At 35.8% G+C, this 16,046-nt stretch overlaps 1 protein-coding gene across 1 annotated transcript in view; it reads right to left on the bottom strand.

Moving 5' to 3' along the window:
• The window catches only part of TRPC5 (transient receptor potential cation channel subfamily C member 5), a 400,026-nt gene that overhangs the window by 97,723 nt on the left and 286,257 nt on the right, over positions 1–16,046 (bottom strand). The window contains exon 6 of the mRNA XM_053699326.1: positions 8,835–9,030. Within this exon, the coding sequence (XP_053555301.1) occupies positions 8,835–9,030 (196 nt within the window). The remainder of the gene's footprint in view (positions 1–8,834; positions 9,031–16,046) is intronic.

The raw sequence follows: 16,046 nt of genomic DNA, 5'->3' as shown, positions 1-16,046 counted from the left end.
TCCCCATTCACAAATCGCCCCTAAGGAGGAAATTAGCCTTAGATTCCCAGATCGGTACAGAAGGTGCCTCACTGAGATCCATACTTAGCTGTCACAATAAATCACATTACAGTCAATGTAATAAAATGAAACGATCTTACCGGAATCTACGCCATGGAACAGGAACAAGGCCCTTCAAGTGTGATGAATAGTAGCATCGCCTCCGTCATGGACTTGAGAGAAAATAGGAGGTAGCGAAACAAAATTCGGTAACGCCAAGTGCTGAATGAGCTGTTAATACGAGTCGGGATGGTGTCGCAGGGGATGCTCCCACCGCATCTCCGGACCCTAACTTTCGCCCAGGCCCTCCAAGAGAGACTGACAGGACTACTTAAAACTCCCATCCCATGTCGAAGGGTAGTACCCTCCTTTAGAGACATATGTGAAAATAAATAACGTACAATAATCTAAAACAAAAGCTTCTGATACTTCTCTGCCAACCTCCTGGGATGAAAGGCAAAGAATGACTGGAGGATAGGGGAAGTGGGAGGAGTATTTAAGCCTTTGGCTGGTGTGTCTTTGCCTCCTCCTGGTGGCCAGTTTCTTATTTACCACAAATAATGAATGCGACTGTGGACTCTTTCCTATTAGGAAGAAAATGTGAGTGCAGACTCCCACATTTACTATTTGTGTACCCGTTGCTCAGTGTGCCTAGAGGGATATGGCTGCACCTCACTGAAGAGGCCCCCACTAGGCTGAAACATATGTCTGGGGTTTTCTTGTTTCTCTCTTTCAGAGAGGGATTGCCTGGTATTTCGGGACTGGACTGCACTGTTTAGTCAGGATTAGACTGATATGCTGCAGGAAAGTTCTTCTCTGTGAAAGGCACATGTTGAGCAAAAAGAGGCTGCTTCTTGGGTGGTAACTAGGGATGGGCGAATGTTTCGCAACAGTCAAAAAATATAATTTATGCTTACCTGATAAATTCATTTCTCCTGTAGTGTAGTCAGTCCATGGGTCATCCATTACTTATGGGATTATAACTCCTCCCTAACAGGAAGTGCAAGAGGATCACCCAAGCAGAGCTGCTATATAGCTCCTCCCCTCTACGTCATATCCAGTCATTCGACCGAAACCATACGAGAAAGGAGAAACTATAGGGTGCAGTGGTGACTGGAGTTTAATTAAAATTTAGACCTGCCGTAAAAAACAGGGCGGGCCGTGGACTGACTACACTACAGGAGAAATGAATTTATCAGGTAAGCATAAATTATATTTTCTCCTGTTAAGTGTAGTCAGTCCACGGGTCATCCATTACTTATGGGATACCAATACCAAAGCTAAAAGTACACGGATGACGGGAGGGACAGGCAGGATCTTTACACGGAAGGAACCACTGCCTGTAGAACCTTTCTCCCAAAAACAGCCTCCGAAGAAGCAAAAGTGTCAAATTTGTAAAATTTTGAAAAAGTGTGAAGTGAACACCAAGTTGCAGCCTTGCAAATCTGTTCAACAGAGGCCTCATTCTTAAAGGCCCAAGTGGAAGCCACAGCTCTAGTAGAATGAGCTGTAATCCTTTCAGGAGGCTGCTGTCCAGCAGTCTCATAGGCTAAACGTATTATGCTACGAAGCCAAAAAGAGAGAGAGGTAGCCGAAGCTTTTTGACCTCTCCTCTGTTCAGAATAAACGACAAACAGGGAAGAAGTTTGACGAAAATCTTTAGTTGCCTGCAAATAAAATTTCAGGACACGGACGACGTCCAGATTGTGCAAAAGTCGTTCCTTCTTTGAAGAAGGGTTAGGGCACAATGATGGAACAACAATCTCTTGATTGATATTCTTGTTAGTGACTACCTTAGGTAAGAACCCAGGTTTAGTACGCAGAACTACCTTGTCTGAATGAAAAATCAGATAAGGAGAATCACAATGTAAGGCCGATAACTCAGAGACTCTTCGAGCCGAGGAAATAGCCATTAAAAACAGAACTTTCCAAGATAACAGCTTGATATCGATGGAATGAAGGGGTTCAAACGGAACACCTTGCAGAACGTTAAGAACTAAGTTTAACACACCACAGTCCTCTCACACGTCCTATCTTTAGTTAGGTGCAAGAGAATGACTGGGTATGACGTAGAGGGGAGGAGCTATATAGCAGCTCTGCTTGGGTGATCCTCTTGCACTTCCTGTTAGGGAGGAGTTATAATCCCATAAGTAATGGATGACCCGTGGACTGACTACACTTAACAGGAGAAAATTAAATTAATTTTAACACGTTCGTTCGAATCGAATTTCAAATGTTTACATAACATTCTAACATTCAATTTTCAAATGTTCGGTTTCTAATTTTAAGATTACATTCGAAAATATTTGTTTCGAAAAATTTGAATTTATATTTGTAATAGTATTTCTAATGCTTTCTTTAAATGTAATATTCGAATTATGCAATATTCTATATAGAAACATTCAAAATGATATATTTGTATCTATTATCTATCAATTTATTAGATTCCCTCCCTACCACATGAACTATTGAACTTCTGAATAGTATTTGTTAAATAGAATGTAAAATTTGAAATTTCGAATGTCGACATTCAATATAATTATAAACATTCGAATTCGAAAGTGACATTCGAAAACTGTAAATAGCATTCGATTATAGAATTTTTAAGAATATTCGTTCTTATCAACATTCGGATTTATAATTCGAATTCTTATAATAACATTCGTTCTAACATTCAAATTCGGAAATTTACACATTCGCCCATCCCTAGTGGTAACTAGCCATAGAACAGGTTATTATGCTATTGTTCGTTCCCAGGTTGAGCTCTTCTCTCTATTTGTATAATTCAGAAAAAAGATGGGTAATTTTTTTTTCTTTCTGTTCTATTCACTTTGTTTAATTTCATACCCTAATTAGCTCAGTGATCAATTGTAGTTTGAAACAAGTAAAATAGGTGACATGCAGTATTTCCATGGTTTTGTATTGACTATAAGGCTCCTATCTATGCTGTTTTCAACATTCTGTTAAGGAAACAATATTGAAAAAATACAATGAATACATATTATTAGCCTATTATTTAATTTTATTTGTTATGAATCTGGAACTGTTTTTTTCCTTACTTCCTTTTCTGTTTTTATCTGGCCAACTGGCACAGGTAAATATACTTCTTTGTTTGTATGTGATCAATATGTAATTATATTGAAATAATGTTATCACAGACTCCTTCCTAACAAAAGAAATACAGCTGTTGGTTTGAATGAGGAAACCTGATAATTCAAAACAATGGTCTACTTTCTAAAGTAGCAAAGATGGAATCACTGCCACATAAGGCAGATTTAAAGGGACATTACAATGCAAAAATGATGTGTTCTAATTCTTTAGAGCATGTAATTTTATCACTACTGACCCTTCAAGTCTATGGGCGCCATTTACCAAGCAGCGATTACTGCTTCAGAGCCCTGGTGCTTTAGGCTTGCCTGAAATGATAGTTAAGTAGCAACGGTCTGAAGATCAGGATGATTGATAGCCCCTGCTAGTGGTCAATTGGCAGCCAGCAAGCAGCATTGCACAAACATTGCTTGTGCTATATTAAATGAGGACAGCGTATGCTATCCGCTCGCAGCGAGGTCCGGTGGACATGATACAATAAATGGAGCCCTATGTGTTTAAGGTGCTAATGGGTTAAACCCATAGTTAAAGTGCCACATGGGAACCACAGACTTCTGTTTTTTGTGATAATGCTAATTGTGCCTGTGATGTGAGTGGTGTGATATCAGTGTTAGATTGGGAAGCGGGAATTTCAGCACAACCTACCACTTGTAGGCTGCCTGCATAGTGCTGCAAGGGTTACCCAAACACCCCTGTTACTCTTACTTGAAGCATGTTTGCAAATTGTTGTACATTACAAAACTATATCTATTTGTATTATTTTGTGTCTCTTTAACTATAAAAAGTTTTGTTTTTCCACTCTACTTTTGCAGAGAGTCTGGTGTTCATCTCCATATAAAGGAGAATATTCCAGTATTCCTGAGTTTTTCTGTGCTTAGGGCAATGCTACAAAATGATTCACAGATCAGTGCACAAGCACATTTGCTTCTGATTGGGCACTGCCATGGGATGGTTTAAAAGGGATGAGTACCTGGACTGTACTGATAGCAATATCTGTAGAGTTTTGCAGATGCAAAGTACCAGTTTTATATGCATTTACTTTTGTAATTTACATTTAGTGCTAGATTACAAGTGGAGCACAATTTATCACTCCCACTCGCAAATTAACTCCACTAGTAGTAAGTGTTGGGTAGCGTGCATATTGCAAGTTGAAATTAAAAAGTTTTAACACGAGAGCTAACCCGACACAGGCGAAAAGCCAAACTCAAAATATCGCAACCTCATTAACGTGCTCTCTCAATTAATATTTCACATTCTAATGTTCTTCACATAGCAGAATATGTTATATTTATTCTTAAATACACACACACAAACATATATATATATATATATATATATATATATATATGATGTAGTACTTACACAGTTAAATACTTTGTTAAATATAAATATTTCAGAAATATGACTTCTGAAAAGGGTTGCAATGTACTTATATATATGTATAGTGTACATATGTATTTATATGTCTGTAAATACATATATGCACACATAAATACATATGTACACACATATATACATAGATAAGTATGTATCTATGTATGTATGTATCTCTATATTAAAACCCTCTACATGTCTTTTTTTTCTAACACCTGAGACCTCATATCTTTGAGTCCTTATAACTTTTTTAGGCAATTTTTAAAAAATATTTTTTATTAGATATGTTATGATTGTAACTGTACTTTTAAATATAATATTGATGTGTTTTGTCTGAAATCGCACGTTAAAATAATTTGTGCTCGAGCAAACGCTTTAACTTTCAACCTGTAATAGTGCGCTACTTCCGACACACAAAGAGTTGCTATAAACCCATTTTCGTTTGCGAAATCTAGCTCTTATTTAGTATTCAGATATTTTGCAAACTGCTGAAACATACTATACTTATGTTAAAATATATATATTTTGTCCTTTTAATCACCTGTTTAAAATATGTATATAATTGCATATGTTTTATATGATTTCTGCACCCTCCCCCATATAAACTTAAAAAGACACAAAAATACTTTTTTATGGCAGAAACATTTGATTAGCTTTGTGTAATGGAAAACATTTCTTGATAAATGCAACTAGATGCTGCTCTTCTCGTGTTTGCTGGTTTGCTGTATCATGTCTTCAAAGTAATTTTATCTAAAGCTTCTTACACTAAGAGGTATAATAGATAGCATACATCGCAACCATCCTGGATCTTGTGGGATTGTCACAGGTTGAGAGATCTGCCCGGTGTCCCGGTGTCCCTCCTGCAGCTTTTATTAGTCAGGGCAACAAATCCAATTCCGCAACTATGTAGAGCTCACAACATGCATTTGGCTCCACTCCTCCAGACTCAGTCCCACTCACTAAACACAAGTAGGCCCCTGCTTACAAGACTCCCTCACCTCCCTGTCTTGGAAAGCGTCTAGGAAATTTTGGGAATAATGTTATAGGAATGGTCAACTGTTTCTGCACATTTGCTAAAAGTAATGGCTGCTGGCTTCAATAATTTATTCTAAATGAATACTGATCGTTTCACATGGACGACCGAATCATAGGGTTAGAGAATAAGTGGCTCAATTTGCGCAGTGCAAGTTGCAATATCAATATCTCTAATGCGCTAACTTTAGCTAACTTTATTACAAGTGAAAAGTAAAAGTGACCGCTCAAGTGCAATTTAATTGGATTAGCGCAACTGAAGACCTCGCGTTAAGGGTAAGGGATTTGAAAAAATGTGCACTAAACACATTTAAAAATACTGTTAAACTCAAATAAACACTATCTGATCAAAATTATTCATATAAATTTTAATAGAAAAAGTTATAAGGGTTAAAACGTATATTGTATATCACAAGGTGTTTGAATGCAAAGGGTTATAATGTATATATATATATATACTGTATTACATACATATGTCACAAAATTTGTGTGTATGTATATATATATATATATATATATATATGTTTATACATACATATATATATATATATATATATACATATGTACACATGCATACATACATATATATATATATATATATACACATATATATACACACACATTTGAGCCCTTTCCAGTTGAATACCTTAAAACAAGATAAATCATTTGTATTGAATATTAATATTTAATAATGTTGTTTACTGTGTATGTACTCTAATGTATTTTTAAATAGATATATAAACCTGTATACACCTATATATTATATATATATATATACACACACACATATATATATATATATATATGTATATATATATATACACACACACATATATATATATATATATATATATATATACACATACACATACCTATATGTATATATATATATATATATATATCAGTGATGTGCAGTCACTAGAGGCAGGTGAGGCAGTGCTTCACCTCTCATATGGGCAAAAATATATTTTTTTTATTTGCTTTAAAAAAAAAAAATGTAAATTTTTTCCCCCAGCATTTTTTTTTCTGACAGCTATATGTTGTGCAATGAAGAGGCACAATCAGGTCTGCCCACCATTACACAACATGCTGCGCCATCTACCGGATGCAAGTGGTTAAGATCATTGCATGGCCCATTAACTGCTTATTTGAGGCAGTCCTATTTGGGCTGAACCAATCCAGTGAGAGGCATTAGTAAGTGGAACATAGGATTGGGGCTGGATGTTAAATCATATAAAACAAAACAAAAACGCAAAAAAACAACTTTCATATATTTTGTTGCTGTCCTGTGAACCTGCTAGCTTTGCTAAAGTGAAAAAGAGAGTTCTGTTCTTCCCCTCTAAGTGCAGTGGAATGTGCCACTGTCACTTCCTGAATCCTTACAGAGCAGGAAAAGAGGCACAGAGAGCAGTGTTTCATCCACATCTTGTTAAAGTAAGATTTTACTGAAAGATTCTGTTAGTGAAAATGATAATTTAATGAATGTGGTTTAGTGTTTGTTTACTCTTTTATAGCAGGGTCGTTTTTGTATTTTGTTTACTCAAACTTTACACCCACTAACTTAGCAGCTTGCCTCTGTACTTCACACTAAATTATAGACTAATTTTCTGAACTCTCTGTAGCTCTGCTGTTTTATTACTTTAAAATGCAGTGGTCCCTCTCCCCCCCCCTTGTGTGTGTGTGTGTGTGTCTCTCTCTCTATCTATCCATCTCTCTCCTTATGTGTTGTTCTTCCCCATGGTCTCTTTCTCTCTCTGTCTCTCTTCCTCCCCCTCTGACTCTCATCCCTTATGTAATGAAAGAATCTATAAGCATAATTTGCAGCATTAAAGTAAAATGTATGTTTTAAACATATTTTAATGGGCATGGATTTCTAGATCTCATAATCAGAGCAAGCATTGTGTTATCTGGCAAGAGTTTCTGTTACAATCCTTTTAGACTAAAATCAGATGTTTACTAAGTTGACCAGTTTTCCAAGACACCATTTAAAGGGACATGAAACCCATATGAAACCCATATACAAATTTAAATAACTTTCCAATTTACATCTAATATCTAATTTTCTTTATTCTTTTGATGTCCTTTGTTGAAAATCATATCTAAATATGCTCAGTAGCTGCTGATTGGTGGCTGCACATAGATACCTCATGTGATTGGCTCACCCATGTGCATTGCTATTTCTTCAACAAAGGATATCTAAAGAATGAAGGCGTATCCTAGCCACTGCCTCACCATCCTCTGACGTCACTGCACGTCACTGATATATATAGATATATACTGTACATTAATATACATATATATTATTTTTTACAAAAAAAATTATTTATATATATATATATATATATATATAAACATTATATATAAAAATATATATTATTTCTATGTTAAGAACACTGAAATTTAAAATATTCTTAATTCATATCAGGTTAAGCGCACTTGGTTAAACACGGTCGGGTTAGCACATAAGTGATAAGTGTTCTGAAAAACCAGCTCCATGGAACTCTATGGGGAGAAGTTAACGCGGTTGCAATATCTGAAGTCCTGAAGTTAGCACGCGTCTGGTTTTGCTCTTGCAAAAATGACGTTCAACTTGTAATTCGTGGGCAAAGCCGCAGGCAAAAGACTTACTCCTGACGGTGTTTACGCTCAAGCAGGACGCTAAATACCGCTCCCTTGTAATCTAGCACACAGCATTTATTAGCAATTAATCATTGCACTGCAGAAGAAGCGACCAGATTACAAATGCAAAATTGCAAGTGTTAAGAAGCATTAACAATCCATACATGCGCTTTCCCTCAGATGATAGATTTTTATGAGTGACTTCAATGTAATTCTATTGGAAGCAATATTCAAATATGGAATTTATATGATACAGCCATTTATTTAAATGCTACATTTGATTTTGGAATGTAAATATTCAATATTCAAATGTAACATTCAGTATTAGAATGTTAATATTCACATTCTAAAATAATTTTCATAGAATCGTTCAAAGAATAAAAAAAATGTCAGGGTGCATCTTTGCTCTGCTAATAAAATTTTAAGTTCATTTACCAATCCTTATAATAAAGCCAAAAAAACTAAAAAAGAAAAAGAGAGATAAGGAAATTAACTTAAATTGAACTCAAAATAAACAACCTTAACTTTACACTTTGTTATTACAAAAATATTTTGACATATTTAAATAATGTTCTTTAATGTGCATGATACAGTTTTTAAATTCCATGTCTCTTTAATTAAATAATAACATATGAAAATGAGAGATGTTGGTGAGTACTTACAGCAATCAGCTGGTAGGAATTGTTCATCATAGCTATAAGCATGTTGAGTAACACAACCAAGGAGATGACATTGTACGTTCCAAACATTGTGGCTCCAACAAACTCGGTGAACTCATGACGAGCTTTCACATTGGTGACATACAAATTCAGAAGACCAAACACTGACCAAAACAAGGACTGGAGGGTTTCAAAGAGGCTGCAAAGTAAAAATAAATAAATAAAATTAGGCAATGAAACTGTAATTTGATTAAAGGGCCATAATACCCAAATGTTTAAACACTTGAAAGTGATGCAGCATAGCTGTAAAAAGCTGACTAGAAAAGATCTCCTGAACATCTCTATGTAAAAAAGAAAGATATTTTACCTCAAAAGTTCCTCAGTAGCCACCTCCCATTGTAAAGGATTTCTAAGCAGCATTTTAGTGTGTCTGTCCTGTGACATCTTAGGGGATGAGCCTCGTGAAATCTCATATTATTTCACCAATCAGGTAAAGGAAGCTTACTATGAAATCTCATGAGAGTTAAGTCAAATCTCATGAGATCACAGTAAGAGTTCATGACCTCAGCACTGCTGATGCTGATTGGCTGCTGTTCATTTCTTCATTTTTTTTTTTTTTTTACCTGCAGCTGGGAGCAGGTGAAGTATAACTTTTTACACAGAACTTACTCTGCTGAGCTGAGGAGATTGTAAGGTAAATTTTCTTCCTTTTTTACATAGAGATGCTCAGGTGATATTTTCCTGTCAGCTTTTTACAGTTATACTGCATCAGTTTCAAGTGATTTAGCATATGAGTATTATGTCCCTTTAAACAAATAAGACTGATGAACTATATTAGGGGACTTATGCTTTAATTAAAAACATCTGTCATTTGAGATAAGACTTAAAAAAATGGATTTCACTGCTTGGGTCCAGTAGAGCATTACAACACATGCTGCTGCTATGTATAAGCTGCTTGTCACAACATGCACATATTCCCTTTCTATTTGGTTGCTTGGGATCTAACCTGAATATTTACGGCACATTAATGACAAAAGAAAGACATGCTTAAGTCCCAGTGATCTAATGTATTAAAATAGAACAACCTTCTATAATGCCTGCAAACGATTTGTGGTTTGTAATTATTTTATCCCTCCCCCTCAGAATTTAGAGACAAGCTGGATCACTCCCCAAATAGACATGGACCATTTTTAGTTATTGAACATGTTTAAACTACAACGCCAAACATTTCATGCCCATTAGTATTTCACAACTATTTGAATAAAGCATTCTTAACCCAGCTGCTCAATGTTTTATCTAGAGCTGTGATAAAAATTCTCATTTTAATGCAAGACATAAGAAATGAATACATATTATTTATTTAAAATATATTATTAATGCAGACGTTGCACCCCACCCCTCTCCTGCTCTTACTTTGATTGGAGCCCTTTACTGCCTCCCAGACTCTCATTTGAAGTCCTGTCGAAATTTCCAACCCTCTATAGCTACAGACTTCTATGACCAAGGTCACTGGATCCCACACCAGCAGTTTTGCATGAAGTACAATATTCCTACCTCTCTCCATTTCGAAGCCTTTCGCCTTAACTCCTGGCTGAAATCTTGGGGTTACCCTAGACAGGACCTGAGGTCATTGATCACATGGGAGATAAAGTGGCTCCAGGGACACAATCTTACGCACGCTCTATCTTTCCATTATAATCTTATCCTTGAACCTACCATTCTCCATAAAATTTCCCAACATAGAGCCTGGCAGAAAGAGATAGGTTTCACAGCTGACACCAATACATGGCATACGCGAATACTCATAACCAAAAAACTTCTCCACTGTGCCACTCTCTGGGAACTACAATACAAAATTATTGTACAGTGGCACTTAGTACCCTCCACATTACACAGAATATATGGCACTCACTCCCCCAAATGCTGGCGAGGCTGTGGACAGATAGGGACCTCGCTACATGTATGGTGGTCCTGCCCAAAGATACGTTCCCTATGGAGATGGCTCTTTCAAACTTTCACTTTACTTCATATAGACCTACCATTCAAACCAGAGGTAGCCCTACTTCATATATATTTTTCAGGCCTAACGAAAGCGAAGGAAACCCTCACAATATACCTCCTTATGGCCACAAAACTGGCGATTGCCAGACTGTGGAAAAACGAAAACCCTCCCACTATATCACAGGTCCTATCTATTGTGCATCATATTAAACAGATGGAACTATATTCCCATAGATCTCTAGACAAAACCGCTTTTTACTATGAGGTTTGGTACCCCTGGATAGAAACTTTCTCAGACTAGAATGAACCCTCTACCATCATAATCTCTGGTCATTATATGTTTACCTTTATCTTTCCAATCCCCACCATTATTATTTTTTTCTTTCTACCCTCTCTGACCCCTCCCCACCCCTTTAGTTGGTACCCACACCCTCTCCTTTCCCCTCTGTTGCCAGCCATAGAAGAAGCCGCTCCCTGTAAGTCTGAAGTTTTGAGATTTGATCTCCCCAGATAATTCCTTTGTAGACTTCCTTATCTTTTCTCTTCCTAATTACTCACCATCTGATTCAGCTGCTTATGATACTAATAGTTTTCAATCTAAATGGATACAAAAACTAATTGAGACATTAGGTTACAGTTTATAGACCAACCAAGACTGTTAATCTTCATTACTAATTGTATGCTGGTACCTTATAAGTTATGTCATGTCTTGATAACATGTTGTTGTATATTTGAACCGAATTCTTAATAAAAACGTTTAAAGAAAATAAAACATAAATATATATATTATTGATATGTCCTATGAGATGAGAGTATGTTATTTGTAGTTTTAGAGTACTGTTATTTTTAGTTGGCTTTTCCACAGCATGGAACACAAACCAGATTTTATAATCTCCCCCATCTTAAAGTATCTCCATCTGCCATTGATTCCCACTAGTGAGCAAATGACAATATTAAGTATCATGTCTATCACATTTCAAACATGGTTGTAGGCCAGCTGTCTTAGAAACATCTGCTTCTCATAGCTAAGTATGAGAGGGAGCTTACTATCTTCGTCTTGTCAAGACTGCCAGCCTCTGTATCTCTAGTGCCTGTGCTGTATAGGGACAAGTGGTTTATACACTGTGGCATTTGGCGGCTATCTTTGCTGCAAACCATTTGTGATTGTTGAGATTTGAAAACAGAGTTCACTTGTCAACACAGACATCTTCCCTTTGGAAAATACAAGCTGAAGTGACAAAGGTCTGTGGAGATACTGAATGTTATCGTTTTTTTTTTTTTTAGTGATTAAAGCAGAAAATTGTTTGGCAGAAATCTGCACAAGTAAACAAAAAGAGAAAAACATAAAAAACGCAAGCACTTTAACCCTTTTTATTATTCAGATAAGAAGGGTCAGCACAATCTCTTTGTAAATTAATGTTTGAATGGCTCCTTGCTAATAGCTACCCTATGTCTGATTTATAAGACATGATATTGATGCTGTTGCTCAGGTATATGCACATTCTATATTGCTTGAGCTTTGTCAGTATGAATTATGGCCATACTGTAATATCTGCATTGCAGATAAAGCATTAAAATCAAGGATCCTGAAAGACAATTCCAAAAATGAATGTTTGCCCTTGATGAAAAATCAAATAGTCTTCAAGACATTTCTTAAATCTGGCTTTACAAGCGTTTCAACAGCGTTCTTTGTTCTGCCAAATATACTGCAAGCTCTTCCACTACGGTACATTTCTTAAAGTAACAAAAATACATTTTATAATGTAATTAACCCAGTTTTCTATTGACAATTATATATTTAGGTATCTAAGTAGAACCAGTAATATAGGAGGAGTCTTCCCACCAATTTGTGAAATAAAAGCACATCACATAATAAAAAAGATATCCCTGATAAACACATAGAAACATTGGAAAAACTCTCAATCAAGCTGCAAACAGTAGTGACAATCCTATTGTAACAATATGCATCTAGGCAGTGATCAATATGTAGCTTTATAAAAAGTAAATGATTGTGAGTAGTGACAGACATGGTTTGAAGTGACAGTTATTAATCCATATGCTACACAGTCATAGGTGCCATACAGCTGTTTGTAGACCATTTTTCTTTGGTTACTCAAAGCGGGTAAACTTAAAGTGGCAACAGCTAGTAGCTAAAAAAATCCAATGCAGGTGATCAGAAATTAAATGATCCTCATGCCCTCAAGTTACTCCCCAGTGAGACTGCTCCACAGTAACATCTCCATTGAGTAAGATTCCTCCAACAAACAATCACCACATTCCAAAGCCTTCTGTTCCATCTAATTCTCTCTTAAACCACTCTCATTATTCCCCATTGCAAACCCCCCAACACCAAATCAATCTCTGATAGATTCTAACCCCTTAAAAATTTCCAAAAAAATAATCCCATCTATCCCTTAAGAGTGCCTTGCCTAAAGTTCTAAAGAATCTTGATTCTTCAGCTTTTTCATGTCCATCAGCAATAGGTCCTACAGTCTGTTCCTTGTTCCTCTTGGGGCCTCATCTATGGTCCCCTTCTATGCATAGTGACATTAATTTCCTTTGGTTAACTGACCATCTAATCAGAAATACGGTGAGCTTGCTTTCTCTTAAAATCTTTCAGCTTTCCACTTCTGATGGTTTTATCATTGACAAACCAATCAGAAGAGTAAGAGGACTTAGTTTTCGACAAAGTGCTTGTCCATTATAATTTAGTTTGGTTAATCTGATTAACCAATCACACTTTTCTTAATTTCAATATACATATAGGAAGGAACACCAGAGGGGGCCCAGATTGCAGGGAGCACCAGAATGAGAAAGACCTGATTGCCAGGAAGAGGCTGAACCCTCCTCCCGCCCAATATACTAGAACATAGAACATAGGAAAAAACAAATGTTGTCTATGCTGCTATCATGGTGGCATTCTGTGTGATATTATCATGCAGTGATACTGATATAAGGGCAGCATTCCCATACTAAACCATCCCTGTCATACAGTAAGGCCTCCTCCTCTACACCAGTCAAGCAAAACCAGGCTCCAGATTAGCACTAAATGTAAATGTATTAGTATAGGAAAATGACTACTTGATTGTAAAGGCCATTTAAAAAACACAACACTTCTGTTAAATATGGCTAAGAAAATGCTGATTGGGTAGAAATATCCATTGTTTCTCTCTATAAAATGAAAGATGTGGTCATGTTTCTATATCATTTAATCTCCCAACACAATTTAATTTCTTGCAACTGTATATTTGTAGACATTTTACGGAGCTGCATCCATTATAGTGCATATCAAACAGTAAAGTTCTAATTGTTACAATGAAAATGATGGTAATTAACATGGAACAGATTTTGCAAATATGACAATCTGTTTATTAATCTATTTCAGCCCTCCCTGATAGCGAAATAATTTACCATACTCCTAATCTAACGTAACACTAAAAAAAAAACTGCAACAAAACTCCGAGATAAAAAAAACTTTCAGGAGTGAAATGCGTTGACTTGTTTTCTTGTGTTGTGGTGTAATTGTCTCTAACTTTTCCAAATATAGTTTTAATGGTGTCAATACATTTATAGTTTTTTGCAAGCATAATTTTAGCCTTGGTTTGCTGCCAGAAAGCTTCTGTGTCTATTTAATAGAAATCTTGTAATACTGAGTTGAAGCAGATGAATTTTTAAATCTCAATAGGGACTTGGCTAATACAGAGTTAAAACCCTTGGGTGAATGCCATCTGGGCCAGGTGTCTTATTTTTATTTGATCTATTTGCATATAAAACCATCTGTATGTGATGAGCAGGGGATAAGTGCTTCTTTTTGAATGAATTGCTTTTTGGTTACCATTTTTTTTTTTACTTAAAAAGAAAAACTTTTAAAAATGGACGGTATATACTGTATATAGTATATATATATATATATATATATATATATATATATATATATATATATATATATATATATATATATATATATAGTAGTTAATCAAAGTGCAAAGGGACTTGTTACAATTCACTGTTTATTTGTGAACAATATATATATATATATATATATATATATATATATATATATATACATTACACACACAAACTATGGATGCAACTTTTATATTGGTTTCAGGATTGTGATGTACTAAACATTTGCTAAAAATGAAGAAGTGGATTACAATCGGCTAGATTACGAGTTGTGCGTTAGGGTTAAAAAGCAGCATTGAGAGGTCCCAATGCTGCTTTTTAACACCCGCTGGTATTACGAGTCTTGAAATGGCTCATCGCTCACTTTTTTGGCCAGACTCGGAAATACCGCAAATCCACTTATGTCAATTGCGTATCCTATATTTTCAATGGGACTTGCATAGCGCCGGTATTACGAGTCTAACGAAAAGTGAGCGGTACAGCCTCTCCTGTCAAGACTGCATTTAAAAGTCAGTAGTTAAGAGTTTTACACTACAACGCCGTAGCATAAAATTCTTAACTAAAGTGCTAAAAAGTACACTAACACCCATAAACTACCTATTAACCCCTAAACCGAGGCCCCCCCCCCACTTAGCAAACACTAAAATACATTTTTTAACCCCTAATCTGCTGAACCGGACATTGCTGCCACTATAATAAATATATTAACCCCTAAACCGCCGCACTACCGCATCGCAAACACTAGTTAAATATTATTAACATGAGCACAATGTTATCTATATGACACACATGAACTAACGCCCTCTAGTTGTATTTTTTTTTAAATGCATTCAGATAAGAAAGTCATCAAAGTTTATTTTTGACTAGACTGACCCTATAACTATAATTGATTAAGCAGGTAATATGTATCCATGTGGTTTCTTTGCTTCCTGATGTCATCCAATATGGTGAGGATGTGTTTGCACATGCACAAAACCATTGTTACATTTGATAACTTTTTGCTTTACCAGATAATAATCTGATAAATGCTACCTGTGGTTTATCAAGGGAATTTAGTTGTGGCCTTGAAAATGTTTCAATAATTGTGGTCAGCTAAACAGGACTGATACATGTTAAGCATAGGACCAATTATCAGCAAAAGCGATAATGAAAAAATTGTTTCCAATAAATAATAAAAATGGCTGATTTGTAATTGTGTTGACATCTGCAGCCGGTAACATGCATATAACTATTAAATGATGGATTGTGATTAACCTCTGTGTTTAACCCCTACAACATGGTTTAACACATAGGTAAAATCTCAACCAG

Source organism: Bombina bombina, chromosome 1 (assembly GCF_027579735.1).
Source record: "Bombina bombina isolate aBomBom1 chromosome 1, aBomBom1.pri, whole genome shotgun sequence".
Taxonomy (NCBI): domain Eukaryota; kingdom Metazoa; phylum Chordata; class Amphibia; order Anura; family Bombinatoridae; genus Bombina; species Bombina bombina.
The sequence above is the reverse complement of the archived record's forward strand: the minus strand, read 5'-3'. Positions and strand labels throughout refer to the sequence as shown.